This window comes from Gracilinanus agilis, chromosome 2 (genome assembly GCF_016433145.1).
Source record: "Gracilinanus agilis isolate LMUSP501 chromosome 2, AgileGrace, whole genome shotgun sequence".
NCBI classification, from domain to species: Eukaryota; Metazoa; Chordata; class Mammalia; order Didelphimorphia; family Didelphidae; genus Gracilinanus; species Gracilinanus agilis.
Window position 1 is genome coordinate 679,281,882 of NC_058131.1, and position 20,588 is coordinate 679,302,469.

General features: G+C 44.2%; 1 protein-coding gene across 1 annotated transcript in view; it reads left to right on the forward strand.

The window, feature by feature from the left end:
- HCN4 (hyperpolarization activated cyclic nucleotide gated potassium channel 4) overlaps window positions 1-20,588 on the forward strand; it is a 131,549-nt gene that overhangs the window by 89,634 nt on the left and 21,327 nt on the right. The window contains exon 3 of the mRNA XM_044662844.1: window positions 17,553-17,714. Within this exon, the coding sequence (XP_044518779.1) occupies window positions 17,553-17,714 (162 nt within the window). The remainder of the gene's footprint in view (window positions 1-17,552; window positions 17,715-20,588) is intronic.

Genomic DNA, 20,588 nt, shown 5'->3' on the forward strand with positions numbered 1-20,588 from the left:
AAGATGCTGGGATACATCCTTCTAACAGCTAACATTAACTAGGTGTAGGGGGAAAGGGAAGAGAAAGAGAAAGAAAAGTCACAGCTGGAAGGAGTTTCAGAATGACCGTATCATTTTATAGAAGAAAAAGACTCAAAAATGTTACATGACTTACCCAAGATCACACATGTCAGAGTCAGAAGGATTTAGGTACCAGGGCTCCTCACTCTGGACTCAATGCTCAGACCCATTTTCTCCTTTCTTTTTCTGTCCTAAAGGGAGTAAAGTTAAAATCAGTTTCCTCAGCTTCATTAATGAAATCCCCGGAACTGATCTTTCAAGGTCCTTCCTAAAGACTTCCTAGTAATGGATTTCTTGCATGAGGAAAGAATTCCTCTCAAGGGGAACTTACAGACTCACAATCTCAACACAGGATATTGTATCTCCAGTCCTTTTGTCTTTGCACTGGCTATCCCCATACCTGGAATGCCCTCCTTCCTCATCTCTACCTTAGAATCTCTGGCTTTCCTCAAGATACCTTCTGTTAATCAGTCATTTCAAATCGTGTCCAATTCTTCATGATCCCTTTTAGGGTTTTCTTGGCAAAGATACTGGAGTACTTTGCCATCTCCTTTTCCAGCTCATTTTCCAAATGATGAACTGAGGCAAACAGAGTTATATGACTTGCCCAGGGTCACACGGCTAGTAAGTATCTGAGGCCAGATTTGAATTCTGGAAGATGTCTTCTACAGGAACTCTTTCCCAGTCTCCCAAGCTACTAGAGCCTTCCCTTTTAAAGTTTCCTCCCATCTATTATATGTGTGTATGTCTGTGTATTTATATATAAAACATACAGCTTTGTTGGCATGTTGTCTCCCCCATGTGAACATGAGCTCCTTGAGGGCAGAAGGTTGGCACAGTGACTTTATTAATAAGTGCTAAATGAATGCTTGGTGACTGACATCTGCTTTTTATATCTGTATTGCCAGAGTTTAGCACAATACCTGTCACACATATACAAATGCTTGTTTAGCCCAAGTCCTCTGATTCCAGTGCTCTTTCCACTATATCACACTGCCACTAGATCAGTGATGGGCAAACTTTTTAAAGAGGGGACCAAAGGAAAGAAAATGCTTATCTGTCAGCCTGTTTCTAAGGCAACTCTTTCAAAGTTTCATTGTACTGTATCCTGCTCATTGTATTCGTCAGATTAGGAATAATGTCGCATGGCTGGGATAGAACATTTCAGGGGGCCATATCTGGCCCGTGGGCTGTAGTTTGCCCATCACTGCACTAGATCATCTAGTACAACCCCTTCATTTTTATAGATGGGAAAACTGAAACCCAAAGGAACAAATTAATTTGTCCGTAGTCATGACAGTAGTAAGTTGCACAGCTGAGATTTGAACCCAGGTCCTCTCGCACCAAATCCAGCACTTATTCCCTGTACCACACTGATTTGTGTAGTAAATGCAGGGTAAAGGAAATGGCAGGGGCTGTTCTGTTTCAGTCTTCGTAATCCCAGAACATGACACATTATAATGGACATTTAATACATGCTTTTTAATTGAATTGCTCTGAAATCCCCTTGCTCTGTAATGATGATGATGATGATGATGATGATGATGATGATGATGATGATGATGATGATGATGATGATGATGATAGCTAGCATTTACATAACATTTGAAGGTTTGCAAAGTGCTTTGTATATATCTGTTTATCCTCCCAATAGTCTTGTGAAAAAAGTGTTATTTTCATCCCCATTTTACAGATTCGGAAATTGAGAATGAGAGAGGTTATAAGACTTAGAGCCAGACAACTAGTAAATGTCTGAGACAGGATTAAAACTCAAAACCAGCTGATTCCAAGTCCAGCATTTTGTCCACTGGGGCATCTAGCTGCCTTGGGGGATTTCGTGCATTGGAGAAGCTCAGACACTGGAGAAAATTTATGGATGAAGGAGGGAGGGGAGGAATGAGTGAAGAGTTCTGGGAGGGCTTAGGGTCTCTCCCTTCTAAAGCTTATTAGAAGCTTCATTTTGTCCTGCAAGGCTGATCACTCCAAGTTGTCTCCAGCAGCCCAGGGCAAACCATTCAGTCAGCCGTATTCAGGTGCTCGATGGGCACAGAGCAGATATATGGTATGGCCGGAGGCACAAGCATGCCCAGCCAGCTTCCTGTTCCCTGGTGCCCTCTGTACCTACCCTGTAGCTAATGATTTATTTGCCACTCTTCAAGAGCTCGACACAGGCAGACAGCAATACCTCAGGCTGACAGGAGAGGAGAGGATTTCCAGGCTCTTAACTCTGGGTAGGACCATGGACAGAGATCGCAAAGGTTCCAACCTCCTCGTTCTCATGACCTGTCTCTCTTGCATGAAGAGCTGAAGGTCAAACGAGAGCCCACCATCATTTGTTGTATGTCAGCCATTATAACAAGCACTTGGGATAAAAGACAAATATGAAACAATTACTACCTCATGGGGCTTTCATTCTACTGGTGGGATCATTGCTAAGGCAAGAGGAAGCCAATCTGATAAGGGATGTTGGTCCAAATATCTTGAGAAAATTGGGTACACCAAGGGTTGTTAAATACTTATGGATGGTCATGATGTTAGTTATTTAAAACCTGAGTCACTGATTAGAATGAATTTCCTATAATGGAAAGGGGTGAGCCCTGGGTGGTGGTCGAGATGGACAAAGAGCAAGAAATATGGGCTCAGAGGATCCTTTCAGCTCAGTTTATCTCCATAATAGTAGTTCTGGAGAAAGTTCTCACTCTGGGAGACTTTTGAAACGAATGGCCCAAAGTTCATTCATTCAGCGAGGATTTATTAAATGCCTATGGTGTACCTAGTGCTGGGTTAGGAGCTCGGGATACAAATACCAATGAAATTATCCTGGCTGTTAAGTAGCATACATTCAGTTAAGGGAAACAATATAAACAGACAAATAAATGTAAAATCTACACAAAATGAATACAAAAGCATTTGGGAGAAGCACAATATCTGGGTTGGGGAGTCAGAAAAAATCTTATAAGCTGATGCTTAAGCTAAAAGGCTGAAGGTAGCTGGAGATCCTAAAAGACAGAGGTGAGGAGGGAGAACTTTTTCAAGCTAGTGACCCATCCCCTAGAAACCCATGGAGGGGGAATGACAAGTTAGTTCAGCTGCATCGTGCCTATGTAGAGGGTAGGAGTGTGCAATAAGTCTGGAGAAGTAGGCTAGAGCCAGGTCGTGAGGGGATTTAGATGCCAAAATGCTGTGTTTCTTTTATTCCAGAGGCATAGGGAACCAATGAAATTTCTTAAGCAGAGGCATGACATGGTCATCCTTAGACTCCAGGAAAATCACTTTAGCAGCTGTGAGGAGGGTGGATTAAAGTGAGGGCAGGCTTAAGCAGAGAGACCAATTAGGAGGCATTTGTAATGATTCAGGGTAGAGTTGATGAGAGCTTGAATTAGGGTAGTGACTGTGTGAGTGGAGAGAAGGGAATGGATTAAAGGGGTCTTGTGGAGTTTGGGGATCTCTTATAAGCCAAGAATACCTCCCTCTCTCCCTCCTTCCCTTCCTAGAGAAGAAGGCACTTGGGTACTGTGGGCCTAATGGGGAACTAGGGTCTCTGCTTTGTGTGTTTTTTCCCTGGAGCAGGGCACAGAGGGAGAGAGCAGAAGCAGCAGTGACTTGAGCCTGTGGCCTATAACCAGATGTTTGGTTTCGCAATGAGCATCCTTCTCTTCTGACTCCCCAGCATCAGTTTATTTTTGTGGGGTTTTTTAACCAGGCATTCTCTGCTCTCTAGCTTGACTCAGGGTTATAGGAAAGCCAGACTATATGTCATTTTCCTTTCCCTTAGTTCTCATGGGCACTCTGTAAGGATGCTCATAGCTAATTGTTGCTCACAATCAGTGCCACTGATAAGTAGAAGTACTGAGAACATCATGGTAAGGACTCAAGACTGGAACAGTCTTCTTCTTGATATCTTCCTTTTCCTGTCTCCCCCACACACACACAATTGACTAGAATCATGGGATCAAAGATTTAGGGCCCAAAGGGACTTTAGAGCTCATTTGTTTGCCTAGTCCAGTCTCTACCCTTTAAAAATGAGGAAGCTGTGACCTTAAAAGGGAAGTGACTTGCTCAAGGTCATAAATGTAGTAAATGGAAAAGCTAGGATTTGAACTCAGGTCCTCTGACTCTGGATTCTATCATGAAGTTAGGCACACAGAAGACCCAGATACTTGGTTATCTTCTTGTGCTGCTATCAAGTTCCATTCTCAGTCTCTTACCTGACCCTCTTACTCAGTTTTCACCCTAGTCCTGAGTTCCTCATCAACAATAATTGGCCATATCTGAATGTCCTCATGGCCCCTCCAGCTTTCCCCATGCTATACCACTTAGTGTGACTTCAAATCCCTTCCTCCATTTTTCCTCCACATTTTCCAGGAACAGAAATCAAACCAAACACTGTCAATCTTAAAAAGGTGTCCTGCATGCGGAAAAACACACAAACTTATTGATCTATGACTCTACATATTATCCTTTGGACTTCCTATGCCAAAACATCCCTCCTTGGCCACCATCATCATTTATATGATGTCTTCTTCTTGGTGGAACTCTCTTGCTTTTTGTATTTGTATACCTAGTACATAGTAAGCTCTTATTAATTTGTTTTTTGTGGATGGATGGGATGGATGGATGGATGGATGATGAATGGATGGATGGATGGTATGTCACCAGAGCCTGGAATATATTCAGCAATAATTAAGTACATATTGACTTGATTTGACTGCTATGTCCCTTCATTGTTTCTGATTCTGTCCTTGGGAGATCCAAGGAATAATTCTACCCCTGCTTCCAGATAACACCCTTCAGACATTGGAAGGCAATGACCATCTCTCCTCCTTAACCCCCCAAACCATTTCTTCTCTAGGCTAAAAATATGGAGTCCCTTCACAAGACATGTCGTCCAATTCATTTACTGTCATGATCACACTTTTTTCTTTTTTTAATTTTAATTTTGAATATTTTTCCATATTTACATATTTCATGTTCTTTTCCCTCTCCCCCAAACCTCCCTAACCCCCCTTAGCCAATGCACAATTCCACTGGGTTTTACATGTATCATTGATCAAGACCTAATTGATAGTTGGACTAGAGTTATCATTTTATGTCTACATCCCCAATAATATCCCCATCAGCCCATGTGTTCAAGCAGTTATTTTTCTTCTGTGTTTCTCCTCCCACAGTTCTTCCTCTGAATGTGGCTAGTTTTCTTTCTCATAAGTCCCTCAGCCTTGCTCTGGATCCTTGCACTGCCACTAGTAGAGAAGTCTGTTATGTTTGATTGTACCACAGTGTATCAGTCTCTGTGTACAGTGTTCTCCTGGTTCTGCTCCTTTCACTCTGCATTAATTCCTGGAGGTCATTTCAGTTCACGTGGAAATCCTCCAGTACTTTATTCCTTTGAGCACAATAGTATTCCATCACCAATAGATACTACAATTTGTTCAGCCATTCCCCAATTGAAGTCTCATTTTCCAATTTTTTGCCACCACAAAGAGTGTAGCTATAAATATTTTTGTAGATTTTTTTTCCTTATTGTCTCTTTGGAGTATAATCCAAGCATTGCTATGCTTGGATCAAAAGGCAGACAGTCTTTAAAGCCCTTTGAGCATAGTTCCAAATTGCCAGCCAGAATGGCTGGATCAGTTCACAACTCCACCAGCAATGCATTAATATCACAATTTTGCCACATCCCCTCCACCATTCATTACTCTCCCTTGTTGTCATTTTAGCCAATCTGCTAGGTGTAAGGATGATCACACTTTTCTGAATGCAATCTGGCTTGTCAATCCAAAGCAAAGTATTATAGGATCATAGATTTAGTATTGGAAGGGACTTCATAGGTCGTTGCACCCAGTCTCTTTGTTTTTCAGATGAAAACACCAAGTCCTAGAGAAGCGATGGGATTTGCCCCAGTCAAGGTTCAGTAGTACATCTTGGTTCCACAGCCAGGTTGTTTGACACTGAACCATCTCTATTCTCATGGTACCACATTAGTAGAGCCCAGATAGACAGAAGGGCTCTTATCTAAATTTTCTAAACTATAAGCAAATTCCAAATCCTCCACTTATCTGGGAGCAAAACCTCAATCCATCTTTTCTGTAGTTTTCCCTAACTGGAATGGCCTCTGGGCCTCTGGAAAGAATGGACCTGATATATCATTTCTAGGGGATTCCTTGAGGCAGCACCTATTCTTTGTCCCATAACCCTGCAGAGGGAACAGCTCGGATTAGGGAGGGATAGGATATAATAGAGAGAGTGTTGGCCTTCAGGTCAGGACCTTTGAATTCAGGTTCCAGCTCAGATGTTTGTTAGCTATGTGACTATGAACAAATTAATTAACCTCTGTGAGCCTCAGTTTTCTCTTCTCTAAAACGGGAGTAGTAATGTGCATCAGTTGCTATATGGAAAGCTCTTTGTGAAGTATAAGGTTCTGTAGATATGTGAGCTATGATTGCTTTCATGTCAGGGAAAGGGGGCCACCTCAGGCCTTGGGAACTGAGGGGCAAGATAAAAGGGTGGTAGCAGAGCCAGGCCAACCCCCATGCCCCCCACCTCCATTAAGGTGGGGATACAGATCTGACCAATACATCACTATGCAGACTTCAGGCCCCCCCAATCTCCAGACCAAAGCTTAGGATTTCATTATAGTAGTGGACAGAGCATCATTCCCCCAATCCACCCCTTCTGCCCTTCTCCCCCTCTTAAAGGGGCAAGTTTTTCAGGTCAGAGTAGAAATACCTCCTGACTTAGGAGGGATAGCCTTTATGTCCCTCCAGGCTAGAAGGAAGGTTGGGATTTTCCAGGGCCCTGAACCAAGCTCTCTGGGCCCTCATTTCTCCTTTCATGGTCCTCTATCACCATGGTAACTCATGCCAGATGTCTATTGGGGATAGCCCTGCTCACAGGAGGTGAGGAGGCTGCAAGGCCACATTGGATTCAGTGATCAGCATTAGATGCTGTCGCTTCTGGGCCCTGCTCCAGGATGAAGGCTGGGTCTCTAACCCAGGAATCTCCACAACTCACAGACCACAGCTAGAGCCTTCTCCTCCTCCCCCCTCCACCAGCTTGACAGATAGACTGATCAAGGTCAGCTCTCTAGGGAAACACTTTTGGGGAAGAGCATCTCATACACCCTTCCAGCCTGAGCCAAGGTCGACAAGAGAGAGTAATTAATGACCAGGACTGGACACCTGGATCCTTTTCCTCTTCTGTTCAATACAATGCAATTTAATCCAAATCAGCAAGCATTTATTTAGGTACCTACTATGTGTCAGACACCGGGCTAGACACTGAGCATTCAAAAGACCCTCCCCTCCAGGAGCTTGCATTCTACTGTTAAGAGAAAGACATTTGGGGGCAGTAGGATGGCTGAATGGATTGAGAACCAGGCCCAGAGACAGGAGGTCCTAGGTTCAAATCTGGCCTCAGACACTTCCTAGCTGTGTGACCCTGGGCAAGTCACTTAACCTCCATTGCCTACCCTTATCACGCTTCTGCTTTGGAACCAATATACAGTATTGATTCTAAGGCAGAAAATAAGGGTTTAAAAAATAGAAAGACACTTTTTGACAGGTGTCCCCAAAACAATGCCACCTCTGAAGGCAAGGACTCAATATATACCTTAATGAATAAATAATTACTTAATATGTCCTGTATATCTCATCCTAGGCTCGTTGCCAGGCAATGATAGGAGAAGACAATTGCTGCCTTTAGGAGGCTTACGTACTGGTTCATCTTACTCTATGCTACGCTTAGCCCATGGAAGTTGATTAACCATCATCATCGTTATCATCATTTTAATAGCTAACATTTATATCATGTTTTGAAGTTTGCAAAGCACTTTACAAATAACCCATTTGATCCTCACAACAACCCAGGGAGAGAGGTAGCAAATGCCTATGGCCAGATCCAAACTCACTAGTGATGTCTCCCACCAAGCTAGTGGATCTCCAGGCTTGGTGTTGAGGATGATGATGAGGGTATTCTTACTCCTGGTTACTCTTCTACTCAATCAGTTATGATGTCCTGACAATTCTTCCTATCCATTGTCCCTCACAGCTATCCTCTAGTTTCCACGGTCAATGTTACCTTCAGCTTCTACCTTCTGTAAAAGCCTCCAAAGAGTCCTGCTACCTCTTGTCTACATCATCTTCTTAATGGATCCCTTTTCCTCCTGTCACTTCCCCACCTAAAGGCGTTCAGTGGTTTCCCATTAACTACTTCATGTAGTGTAAATTCAGTCTAGTATTTGAGGACTTTTATAATCCAGCTCCAATTTGCCTTTCTAATATTTTTTTCCCAGGAGAACTTATACATCCTAGGAGAATGTAATTTTCCAAGAGAATCTAATGCCCCCCCAGTAAGATGTAAACTCCCTCGGTGAAAACAAACTCTCCTCCAGTAGGATGTAAGCCTTCCAGAAGAATCTAAGTCCCTCCAGTTAGATCTAAACTCTCCTAATGAATGCAACCCTCCCTGTTAGAATGTAAACCCTCCAGAAGAACCTAAGCCCCCAGTAAGAACCAAAGTCTCCCAAGTGAATTCAAATTCCCTGCAGTAGAATCTAAGCCGCCCCAGAAGAATCCAAGATCCCTGTAAGATCTAAACTGCCCCAATGAATGTAAATTTCCTCCCAGAAGAACATAAACCCTACCACCACCACCACCACCACTAGAATGTAGGTTCACCTCCAATAAAACATAAGCTCCCACAATAGAATATAAACTTTCTCAGTGAATGTAAGATTCTCCAGAACAAGGACTGTTTTATTTTTGTCTCTGTATTCCCAGAGTTTTGCTTGTAGTAGACAACAATTAATGTTTGACGAGTTAAATCGACTCAGTTGAGACCTCTTGATCCATCCTGTCCTATCTCTTACTTTTCTCTCCATCCAGCAGGCTCACTCAAACCATGGCAATTCTGTTGGTGCCATCATCCATGTCCTTTCCTATCCTTCACCCCTCCACTATAGAATGCTCATCACCTTCAATTCAATTCGATAATTCAACAAACATTTATTAAGCATCTATTGTGTACTTCTAACTCTACCTTAGGCAGTAGGGCAGATGATTTGGTACTAAAAATGTTTGCGTTATCTCATCAACATGGGTCCTTCTCCATCAGTATAGATTGTAAACCCACCTATGCCTTCATGTATTTACTGTCTTTACATAAAGCTTTCCAAAGAAGGTTTGCCCAGCATCCCAAAGGCCTTCTCCAAGCTCTTGCATCCTTTGAGAATACTAGTATTGGACTATTCATATGTTATCCTTCTCACTACACATCCAACTGAACTCCTATGCTGTTATCACCAGGGGTGATTGGGAGAGATGAAAAGTTCAAGGAGTTAGCCTCTGTCCTCATGCAGCATATAGTCTAATAGAAGGATGTGTCACATGCATAATTCCCTCAAAAAGTTTCAAATACTATGATCCTATTGATTAATATATTCCCACCAATGATACAGATGGCTACCCATCATGCCTGCCTATCCGGTGTGATTCTTGTCCATGTCCTCCCATGTCTGCCACAAGAGTCCAAACAATATGATGGCCTGCACTACTTTCTTCAAATGTTGTGAGGATACCAGTGGAGCACTCCAATGTTCCCCTGTCAGCCCTCACTCTCACTAGTCCACCTTTTCTTCCTACCATCCGCTTTTTTTTGAGAACATCTTTTAACCCCATTCTTTGGAATTCCTCATTTGTTATGTTGCAGCCTGCTGTCGCCCATTCTGGTCTCTCTTTTGATTGCCTTCTGTGTGACAATCATTTTTGCCTCTTTGGAGACTGATTTTCCATATAGCCATATAGCAGCACCAGTAGGATTGTGGTATTAAAAAGATGAGTCCTCATTTCCATGGGAAGCTACACAAATAACTACTGCAAAAATAGGACAAGATAAGTACATAGGAAAGGTACAAAGTGTTATGTGATGACCGAGGAAGGAAGAGTCATTTCTGACTGGGGTCATCAGGTGGGGTTCTTTTGGGGAGATGATAACAGAAGGGTAATGATTCTTCAGGCAGAGACATTGGGAAGGGATATCATTCCAGGCATAGGAAATGTATGAAACAAAAGCATGGAAAACCGTGGGACCAAATTCAAGAGATGACGAGCAGTTTACTTTAACTATAAAATGTAATATGTTGTGAGATATACTCTCCCAGTCTGAATTCTTTCCAACATTCAGAGCTCAGTTCAGTTTCATTCAATTGTCTTCTTTCTCCTCCTCTTAGAAAACAAGGAGAAGACGGTCCAGATCCAGTCCTCCCTTTTCCATGGTATACTCAGCCTTTAGTGGATAATACCCAACCCCTTATTCCAGATCCCCTAGGCTGCTTGCTAGAAGGCATACCACTTCAATTCCCATAGATCACCCAAGATTTGAAGCTAAGGTTTTTCCCAAGAGCCTTCTTCTTAGCACTTTTTTCAAATAAAATCCATTCCACAAGCATTTATTGCTGACCTGCTCTTTATAAGGTGCCATGTTAACTAGACACAGGGGATATGAAGATAACAAATTTGAACTATCCAGACTGTGCCCTAAAGAAATTTACAGGCTGGTCGGAGGGGAGGAATCCCACTTGTACCCACAAGGATCAAAAAAGGTTTCTCATAGGAATGGATATTTAATATGAAACCTGAAAGAAGCAAAAGATTATGAGAAATGGAGGTGAGGAGGGTGTCTTCGAAGTCTTCCAGATTAAGGAGACACTTATTCCAAGACATGGAAATGAGAGGAATCATTCAGTATGAAGAATAGGAAATAGACTGTTTTGGATAGATTATGGAAAGAACTAATGGGAGCCAGATGCTACCCCTACATAATCAGGGCCATAGCTCTAGAATTGAGAACTGAAAAGAGGAGCTAAGAAGTCATCTAGTCTACCCCCTCCCTTCATTTTACAGAGGAGTAAATTGAGACTCAGAGAAGCCTAATTTCATATATCCACAGCCCTAGACTATGTTATATATTAAAAAGAAAAAGGGTACATGCAAAGAGGTGGGCTTATTTCTTAAGTAGTGTGGGAGGGGAGAGAAGATAATAAGCATTTATTAGGCACCTAAGATGTGCCTGGGACTATGGTAAGCATTTTACAAAAATTATTTTGATTGTTACAACAATCCTGTGAGGTAGGTGCTATTTTTATCTTTGTTTTACAGTCATGGAAACCGAGGCAAACAGATGTTCAGTGACTTGTCCAGGGTGACAAAGCTAGTGAGTATCTGATGCTGAATTTGAATTCAACTCTTCCTGACTCCAGGCCCAGTGCTCTATGCACTGTACCATCTAGCTGCCTGGGATTATCAATTTGGCTGCTCTGTGGAAGATGGATTGGAAAGGAGAGAAGTTGGATATGGGGAAGGCAATTAGGGAAAAGGAAAATGGCCTTCGATTCCAAGAGCAGGAGTTATGATTCATTCATTCATTGTGTTAGAGTATGGTTTTTCCCTGATAATATGATAATATGATTTCTATGAAACTAGATGCTTCATATTAAGAGGATTTTGCAAGAGACCAAAGGAGAGGTAATGAGGTCCTGAACCAGGATGATGACTATGTGAGTCGAGAGAAGTGGATGGAAGCCAGAGATATTTGTGCAGATAGACTGAATGAGACCTGGCAACTAAGGGAATTTGGGGGTAGTGAGGGGAAGGTTAAGGATAATTCCTGGGTTTCAAATGTAGGTTAAGGAGGGGGGTAATGGTAGTCGAGACAAAAATAGGAAAGTTAGGAGGAGGAGGAGGAGGAGGAGGAGGAGGAGGAGAAGGAGGAAAAGGAGGAGGAGGAGGAAGGAAGAGGAGGAGATTTAGGGGAAAATATAGTGGGTTCTGCTTGGGACTTTTGAGTTGAAATGCCCATGGGGCAACTATGTGGAGATGTCCATGTCTAAGCTCTGTCCTCTTCAATCCACTTCTACATAGCTGCCAAATTGGTAATCCTAGAGCACGCTGCTCAAGAAATGAGATCACAGCAGTAGCCAGAGATTCATTCCCTTTACTTCTCTCCTTCTTACTACAACTCAGTCTAGAGGTATAGCCTTTGAGAATCACTAGGTACGTGATCTTGAATAAGTCATTACTCTCTCTGACATTCAGAGAGAGAAACTGGTGCTGATAAGAGAGATCTATAGATTCAGAAGTCACTTGCCTGGAACCTGAACTCATAGATGCTGCCTGCATCCGGGGGCGGGGGGAGAGAGAGAGAGACAGAGAAAGAGACAGAGAGAGAGAGAGAGAGAGAGAGAGAGAGAGAGAGAGAGAGAGAGAGAGAGAGAGGAGTATCCTATGACAGATCCATGGGCTATGGCTAAACATAGGAGTTGGAACCTAATGGTTCTGGATGGAGACTGAGATAAAGCAGTTGAATGGGTAGAAAGAGAACCAGGTGGGGCAGCTAGGTGGCTTAGTGGATGGAGAGCTAGAGACATTTTATAAGAATATATAAATATGAGTTAATCAATGAGAAACCGGCAAGTCTATTTTAAAGTAAAGTCTATTTCTCTATTACAGACAGGAGGTTTGAGGTTCAAATCTTGCCTCAGACACTCCCCTAGCTACGTGGCCCTGAGCTGTGATGCCCTGGGACATCTGGCTCCCCTTCATTCTTTCCATGTTCTGTCCAAAAGAGTCTATTTCCTATTCTTCAGACTCTACATGACTTCTACCACTTCCATGCCTTGGAATAGTTGTCTCTTCACTTAACCACCAGTGCCTATCCCTTACTACTGTACTCTTCCGCCTTAGAATTGATATATAGTATTAATTCTAAGATAGAAGGTAAAGGTTTTAAAAGAGAAAGAGAACCAAGTGAGAGCATATGCTGCTAAAGACTGGAGATACGAGCAGAAGAACCCTGCATTCTAATTTGGGGACACAACATGTGTCAGAGGTTCAATTTCAAACTGGTGGGAAAGCTCGATAGGGGGCAGCTTCAGGGCAAATGGCATGACCCAAGGGTTCTTAGGATGCATTGACAGGCCAGATGGCACTTCCTGAGGGGTCTGGGGGGTATAGGGACAATGCAGGTAGTAAGACCTGGTGTACCTCTGTTTTCCTGACAAGATTGTAGTTGGCGACACCCTGCCCATCCTCAATTTCTGCTTCCTACTATATAGGATCAGGGGGATGACCATTCGGCCAATGTGTGGCTGAAGCAGAGTGAAGGCAGTGGTTAAGGGTGTAAAGAAGGTTATTTCAATGGGGAGGCCAGAGCATCTGAGAGGACATCAACATGGAACTGAAGTAGGATCTGCATCATAACATACAATTGTATGTTCTCACCAGTACCAAGAGAACTTTCTTCATACTTCTTCCTGTCCTCCCCAATTCTTGAAATGAGGACAATAACTGCCTCCATCTATTGGTGGTTTTGTTGGCATTGCTACTATATAAATGGAGATTTTGAACCCTTGGACTTTGCCCCCCAGAAGTCCCTTAGTGTTTCCCAAAATTCCTTTTAATCCCTCCACCACTTGGGTGGTCACATTTGTATAAGTTCTGAGGCTCCGCCTCTCTCTTCCTCTCTTCTCTCAGTGACCTGGCTGGGTAGATTAATTACTTTAGTTATTATTAAATAAACTTTTAAAAATATAAAATTTAGTTCTTGTAAACTAATTTTAATCTTCACACTACTGCCCAGGAACTGCCTCCCCACCCACCCCAGCCTCTAGCTGTCATTTACTCCAGACTCTGGTATTGAGGGAGGGGCATATGTTTTTTTTTAAACCCTTACTTTCTGTCTTTGTACCTACTCTAAGAGAGAAGAACAAGGGCTAGGCAAACAGGATTAAGTGACTTGCCCAGGGTCATACAGCTAGGAAGTGTCTGAGGTCAGATATAAACTAAGCCATATGGGTTTTTTTGTCTTTGCTTTCTGGTCATCTTTCACATGCCCTGTGTAACTATTCATCTGGGAAAGACATTGAAAAGCAACAACATGTAGTAGATAGGAACCTGGACTTGGAAGACCTAAGTTCAAGTCCTATCCCAGACATTTAGTAACTATATGACCTTGGGCAAGTCATATAACCTCTTTGTGCCTTAGTTTCCTCATCTGTAAAATGTGTGGGTTGTACTCAGTGGCCTCTAAGATTCCTTCCAGCTTTGCTGCTCGATTCCAATGGCCTCCCAATAGAGCATAACCTCCTCAAAGGCAGGGACTGTTTTGTTGTTGCCTAGATCCCTAGTATCTCATAACAACTTGAAATAGAGAAGAGACAGAAGGAATGGATGTATGACTTGGAGTTGGAGGATCCATGTTCAAATCCTGCCCCATCCCTTATTACCTAGTTGACATTGGCCAAGTCCCTGCCTTTCTTTAATCCTTAATTTCTTCATCTATGAAAAGGGGTTGGAGGGTTTTTGGTCAGTGAGGTCCCTTTTAGCTCTAAATCTGTGAAATTAGGATCCTATGAAAAATCTGAGATTTCTTTGCTCTTTGATGGAAACTCCCCTCATATCCATTCCCATTTCTAAAGAGAACCAATGATTACTTTCCTACACCAGTGAAACTGTAGGTCCAGTCCCTCTTCTTCTCCTTCCAGGGAGGGAATACTTGGGGTTCAGAAAGTGAACTGGCCATAGTCACTTAGCTGCTAACCATCAGAGACAGGCTTTATACCCAAGTCTTACAGAATCAGAGATCAGAACTCTCACTGCCCTGCCCACACAGCAGGCACTTAATAAATATCTAATTAAATTGTGCATTGAAGCAGACTGAAAGCTGCTGGCAAGTAGGAACTTGGTTTAATTTTCATTCTGGATTCCCAAGGGACTCCTGCTCCTATGAGGTCACCAGTGACTTGTGGACAAATTGAGAAAAAGCTTAAAAATTGAAAAAGCATCATCTAGTGATTCTCCCCATCCCACCTCCCCACGATATCCACAGAGTCCCTGAGCAGCCAGGAATGATGGAGTCTGAGAGCTGGAAGGGACCATGTAGTTCAGGCTTCTTGACTGGAGATCCACAGACCCCCCCCCCCAGGATAAACTTCAAGAGATCCATAAATTTGGATGGGAGAAAATCGAACCTTTATTTACCTCTAGCTGAAATTTAGCATTTTGTCTCCTTTTTAAAAAAATATTATACTCCATAGGCTTCATCAGACTGCCAAAGAGGTCCAGGACACAAAGAAGCTTAAGAACCTCTAGTCTAATTCAACCCCCTCATTTTACAGAGGAGGATAGAAATGCCTTAAGGATTACTCCAAAGGACCCACAACTAGTAAGCAGAAGAGGCAGGGCTTGCGTCGAGGTCTTTTGACCCAGTGTTCCTTCCTCTAGATGAGAAATGATCTAGTCAAACTTCTTATGTTATTGCTGAGAAAAAAGGGAGATCCCATTGCTAGTAAAGGGCAGTGCTGGGGCAGACCCAGATCATAGGATCTCTAGCACTGGAAAGGGCTATGGAGACCATCTAACCCAAGCCCCTTCATTTTACAGATGAGGAAACTGAGGCTCGGAAGTGACGTGACTTGCCAAAGCCCCACAGATACTAAAGTGGCAAGCTGGGATTTAGATTCAGGTCCTGCTGGCATGGAACCCTGAGTTTCCCTTGGAGTCCCCAAATCCTAGGGGTGTTTCAGGTCAAGCAGAAAGCAGGAAAATTCCTTTCCTTCCTTGCATTCTTGTAATGCTGAAGAAAAGGTGATTCTGGGCATCAGAGACTCAAGATAAGGAAAGACCCCTGAGAGAAATATCTCCCTTGGAGTCTCCCCAGATTTTGAGATGGACACAGATATACACCTTCCGGCTATGCTTTGATCCCATTGGGTTGTAATCTAGGACACCTACTCGTCCCCCAAACTATGCCCCACCAACCCCTGGGTCTTCGGGACACAAACCATCACTCTAGCCCCAGTCAGGTGACAGACATCCCCCACTTCTGCCCCACCTCATTCCATTCCCTCATCCTTGGCCACATAGCCCCTGCTGTCAAAAGGGTCCAAGAAGCCCAGCATCCATCCCCTCTAGGAGGCAGCGTTCACTCTTGCGCCTGTCTCCTCACCTTTCAACATTTCTACCAACTTAATAAATATATTTTTTATATTTTTAATATTTGTATATAAATATCTCTTTTTAAGCTAAGTTTGGGGTCTTGCATTCTTGCGAAGGTAACCTGCCCCGGATCCAGGGGCTCGCCTCGGGCCCCCCACAACACGGTGACTTCAAGCTCAGCTCCCTGTTCACTGCAGATCCTGCCTCAATTATCCGTGTACCTGCCTGATCATCTGTAAACTCTTCAAAAATAGGGACCCGGCACAGTGCCTGGGGCATAGCGGGTACTCGGTAAATTCGAATTCAGTTGAATCCTGGTTGGGGACTCTTCATTGGAGACCATCACTCCGGGGTCCTGACTGCTCTGCCATCTCTGCTCCCCCGTCCCCTCCCCGAATGCCCCCCTCCATCCACACACTGGGCGGAACCAGACTGTAGTATATTTAGCCTTGGGAGAGCGCCCAGCCACCTCTGACAGTATCCCAAAGGCAAAGAGTTATTTTTAGAGAAGCAACCACAGCTGCTAACAAATCTATGTCCTTGTGTGACTGGCCCCGGAGCCCACAGGGGGTGCGAGGTGGGGGCTGGCTCCCTCAAGGCAGGGGAGGGGGAGGGACAGGTATCCTCACGCCTGTGCTTTGAGGAGAAGCAGTGGGGCTCTGACTCTGGAGTCGGAGGGTTCAGATCCAGCCCCTGAAATGACTTGTGTGTCCCTGAGTAAGTTATTTAACGATTTCCTCAACCATAAAATGAGGGGGTTGAATTAGTAAGCACCCACTATGTGCCAGGCACTGTGCGGAGTGCTGGTGATACAAAGAAAAGCACCAGACTGGATGGTCCGTGAGGATTCCTCTAGCTCTGAAGCTAGGAACCCTTAAACTACCCTTAAACAACCATTACGGGTCTGTCTCTTTATCTGTGAAATGTGAATCCCTGAGATCCTTCCTGCTCTAGGTTTCAAACTAGCACCTGGGTTCAAGTCTCATCTTTGATGCTATAGCCTAAGCAAGGTGCTTCATGTCCCGTGCCTCAGTTTCTTCATCTGTAAAATGAGTGTTTTAGGTAATTCTGGCCTGCTTAGTGACGTTGTGAGCTCCCAAAGGATAGAAACTGATTCCTTCTCTCCCTTCCAGCCAAAACAGACCTGGGAGTAAGGCTTGGCACCCCAGTGAGGCTCAGTAAAATCCTCGTTCATTGTTAGAGAGATTTTAGGTGAGAGGCCAGCTCTAGGGGTATCAGCGTGTGAAGGAAGCAGGGGATGGAACAGAGGAGGTTATGAGGGGAACATGGAGGGAGGGCATGGGCTGAACCCCACAGGGACCAGAGCCTTGGCTCCAGACAGAGCCCAGGAACTGGGTAGAGAGACCTTTTAGAATATGGTGGAGTGGGTGTAAATGTAAATGTTGCTGCTTTGGGAGCCTTCTTGACCAGTGAGAGGGACCCAGCAAGGCTGGGCTGGTCCAAAGCTGCTATTTAACCCTCTTCTTGTGACTCCACTGACAGATCTTCCACATGACCTATGACCTGGCAAGCGCCGTCGTCCGAATCGTGAACCTCATTGGGATGATGCTTCTGCTTTGTCACTGGGATGGCTGCCTCCAGTTCCTGGTGCCCATGCTGCAGGACTTTCCAGGGGACTGCTGGGTGTCCCTCAACCGCATGGTGGTAAGTCTAGGGCCCTCCCCAGCACCCCTGGCCAAGATAACATTCTTGGGGATGGGAATGGCAGCGTCCTCGCTCGCAGAACCGTGACATCAACAACTGTTTTATAGTTGGAAGAGATCTCAGGGCCGTCCAGTCCAACCTACGCCTCAAAAAAGAAATCTAAGCTTAGTCAAGCACTTTATAGCTTACAAGATGCACTGTAAATATCCTATATTGGATCCTCACAACAACCCAGTGGGGTAGGTGCCATTGTCACTCCCCATTTTACAGGTGAGGAAACTAAAACTGAGAAGTTGAGTCCCTTGAGTGGGGTCACACTGTTAGAAAATGTCCAAGGCAAGACACTTAGCTGCCTAATGAGGAGAAAAATTAGATCCAATCCATCCATCCATCAATCAACATTTGTTATAGTAAATTCAGTTCCAGTCTTAAATATTTACTAGCTGTGTGACCTTGGTCAAATCACTTAACCCTATTTGCCTCAGTTTTCTCATCTGTGAAATGAGATGGAGAAGATATGGCAAAGCACTGCATTATCATTGCCAGGAAAACCCCAAATGGACATGACTGAACAACAACAGTGACAACAGCTTTACCTGATATCAAGCTTAAATTTGCCTCTCTGGGATTTCCACCGATTGCTTTGGGTACTTCCTTCTAGGACCAAGCAGAATAAATGTAATCCATCTTCCATATTTCTTAAAATGTTTAGTCCGAGCTTCCTTCCATTCCTCTCCAAAATAAAAGCTCCTTCTCCTGCTCCTCAAAAGACGTGGACTCGAGATCCTCTGACCAATGGTAGCCTTCCTTTGCCCATTCTCCAGTTTATCAAGCTCCGTACTTCCCAAGCTCGGGTCTTGGACACTGGCCTGCCCCGTACCTCTCTAACTCAGTACCTTCACAGAGATCCCATCTTTTCAGAGTTGAATTCATCGTGTCCTCATAGCCCAAAGTGGAACCCAAAGATCTAACAGGAAGAAAGGTGAAACAAGAAAGAAAGCCAGCCTAATCCTCTTGTTTGACAGAGAAAGAAACTGAGGCCCATCGAGAATGAGGACCTTGTGCCAGGGCACCCAGGAAGCCTGTGGCAGCACTGACCTCCTGATTTATAGTCAAGAACTCTTAGTATCAATAATTCCAAGACTTCAGTTCTTCCTTGCTCTGGGGCATCCAGATGCCCTGATGGGGGAATCCAGGATCCTAATGAGGGGCTGTTCAGGGACACACTTTCGTTTCGTTTCCATCTTCATAGACCAGGTAGAGCCCAGACACCCTCTAGGATCACAGCCCCAACCCCAAGATGCGTGAGCCTGACATCCCAGGCTGATAATAATTCGCTGGCAAAGCAAAGCCATAACTAGGAATCATTGCACCTCTGGCAGCTGCAGGGCAGAGAAAAGCTGAGGGTAACATGAACTGGGATGGGGAGAGGGCTTATTCTTTGCCCTTGTTTGCCCAGAACCAGTCTGGCAGGAAGAAAGGACTTGGGAGTGGGGGGGAGTGGAGGGTGAGCAGCAGGACTTGGGACATGGAGACTGAGTGCAAGGATGTCTGTTGCCATGGTGAGGAAGCACCTTGCCCCCCAAATGGGACCAAGACACATTTCCTCCATGCTTGTTCTGGCCCCACTTGGAAAGGTTTCCTATTTTCACAAAACTTTCACATTTGCTATTTTCTCTTATTTCACAGAAACCCTTTGAGCAGGGAAGCTTCGCTGGGGTTTTATCAATTTGTTTTTAACATATTCTTTGGTACCTAGTTCAAAAGAACTTTCTTCTTCATATTTTATTTTCTGCACTTAAATACATTATTTGGAGAAGGGTTCCATTGGCTTTACCGGGAAATCTCTGTCCTAGACAGAATTGGAATCCTTATTATCCCCATTTTACAGGAGAAGTAACTGAGGCTTTAGGAAGGACAAATATTCTTTCTAAGATTTCCTGACAAGTTTTGGTGGAGCCTGGACCAGCACCCAGGGAGTTTCCAGGTCAGGGTTCTAAGCTTGGTCCCTCTACTTCCTGGCACAATTAACTCCTCTTAAACAAAACCACTCACTATAAATCTTACCTGAAAACAAAAGCAAAACAAGATAAACTGGAAGGTGAGTATTCCCTAGACCTAAGGACTCCCTGCAGGGTTCCCAGGCACTAGGTGGTTTGAGCTGCATCCTTCATCCTTCCCGAGCCTCCCGGGGGTTCAGGTGATGACTCTTAAGTGGGAATAAAATGGAGAGACTACCCCCTCCAGCCTCGCTTCACCACCAGAGAAAACAAAATTCCTCTTTCCAAATTCCACTTTCCAGAGTCTCTGATTTGGTCTAAAGGCAAATCCCCAGTTCCAAGGGGGAGGAGAAAAACCTTTGAAAGACCGTGAAAAAGACCGGGAGGCATATTCAGCATCAAACAGGCTCCTTACAAAACTGCCTTTTGATGAGCTAAGTGTAAATGAATCAGAAACATATGAATTGAATTTCCCTTGAATCCCCTCGAGGCTCTGGCAATTAAGAAAGGAAGCAGCTGGCCCTGGGAGACCTGGAGCTGGCTCTGCCTGGTTGGGACTGGGAGCAGCCCACCCTGGCAGCTTAACACCACCTGTCTGTCTGATGGCATAGCCCCAAAGATTTGCTCTGGCTACCAGATCTGGCTCCTTCCTTCAGGTCAAACCCAAACCACTCAAAGGACCCTGAACTAGTGGCTTCTTCCTCATTCTTGGCCTCAGTTTCCCTGTGTATTAAATGGAAGTATATCCTGCCACTTCTTTCTTCAACCAACTAGAAAAAACAATAACAAGACCCTAAATGTGTAGCTAGAAGGGAACACAAAGCCCACCCCATCCCCATTTTGCAGATGAGGAAATTGAGGTCCAGGATGATCA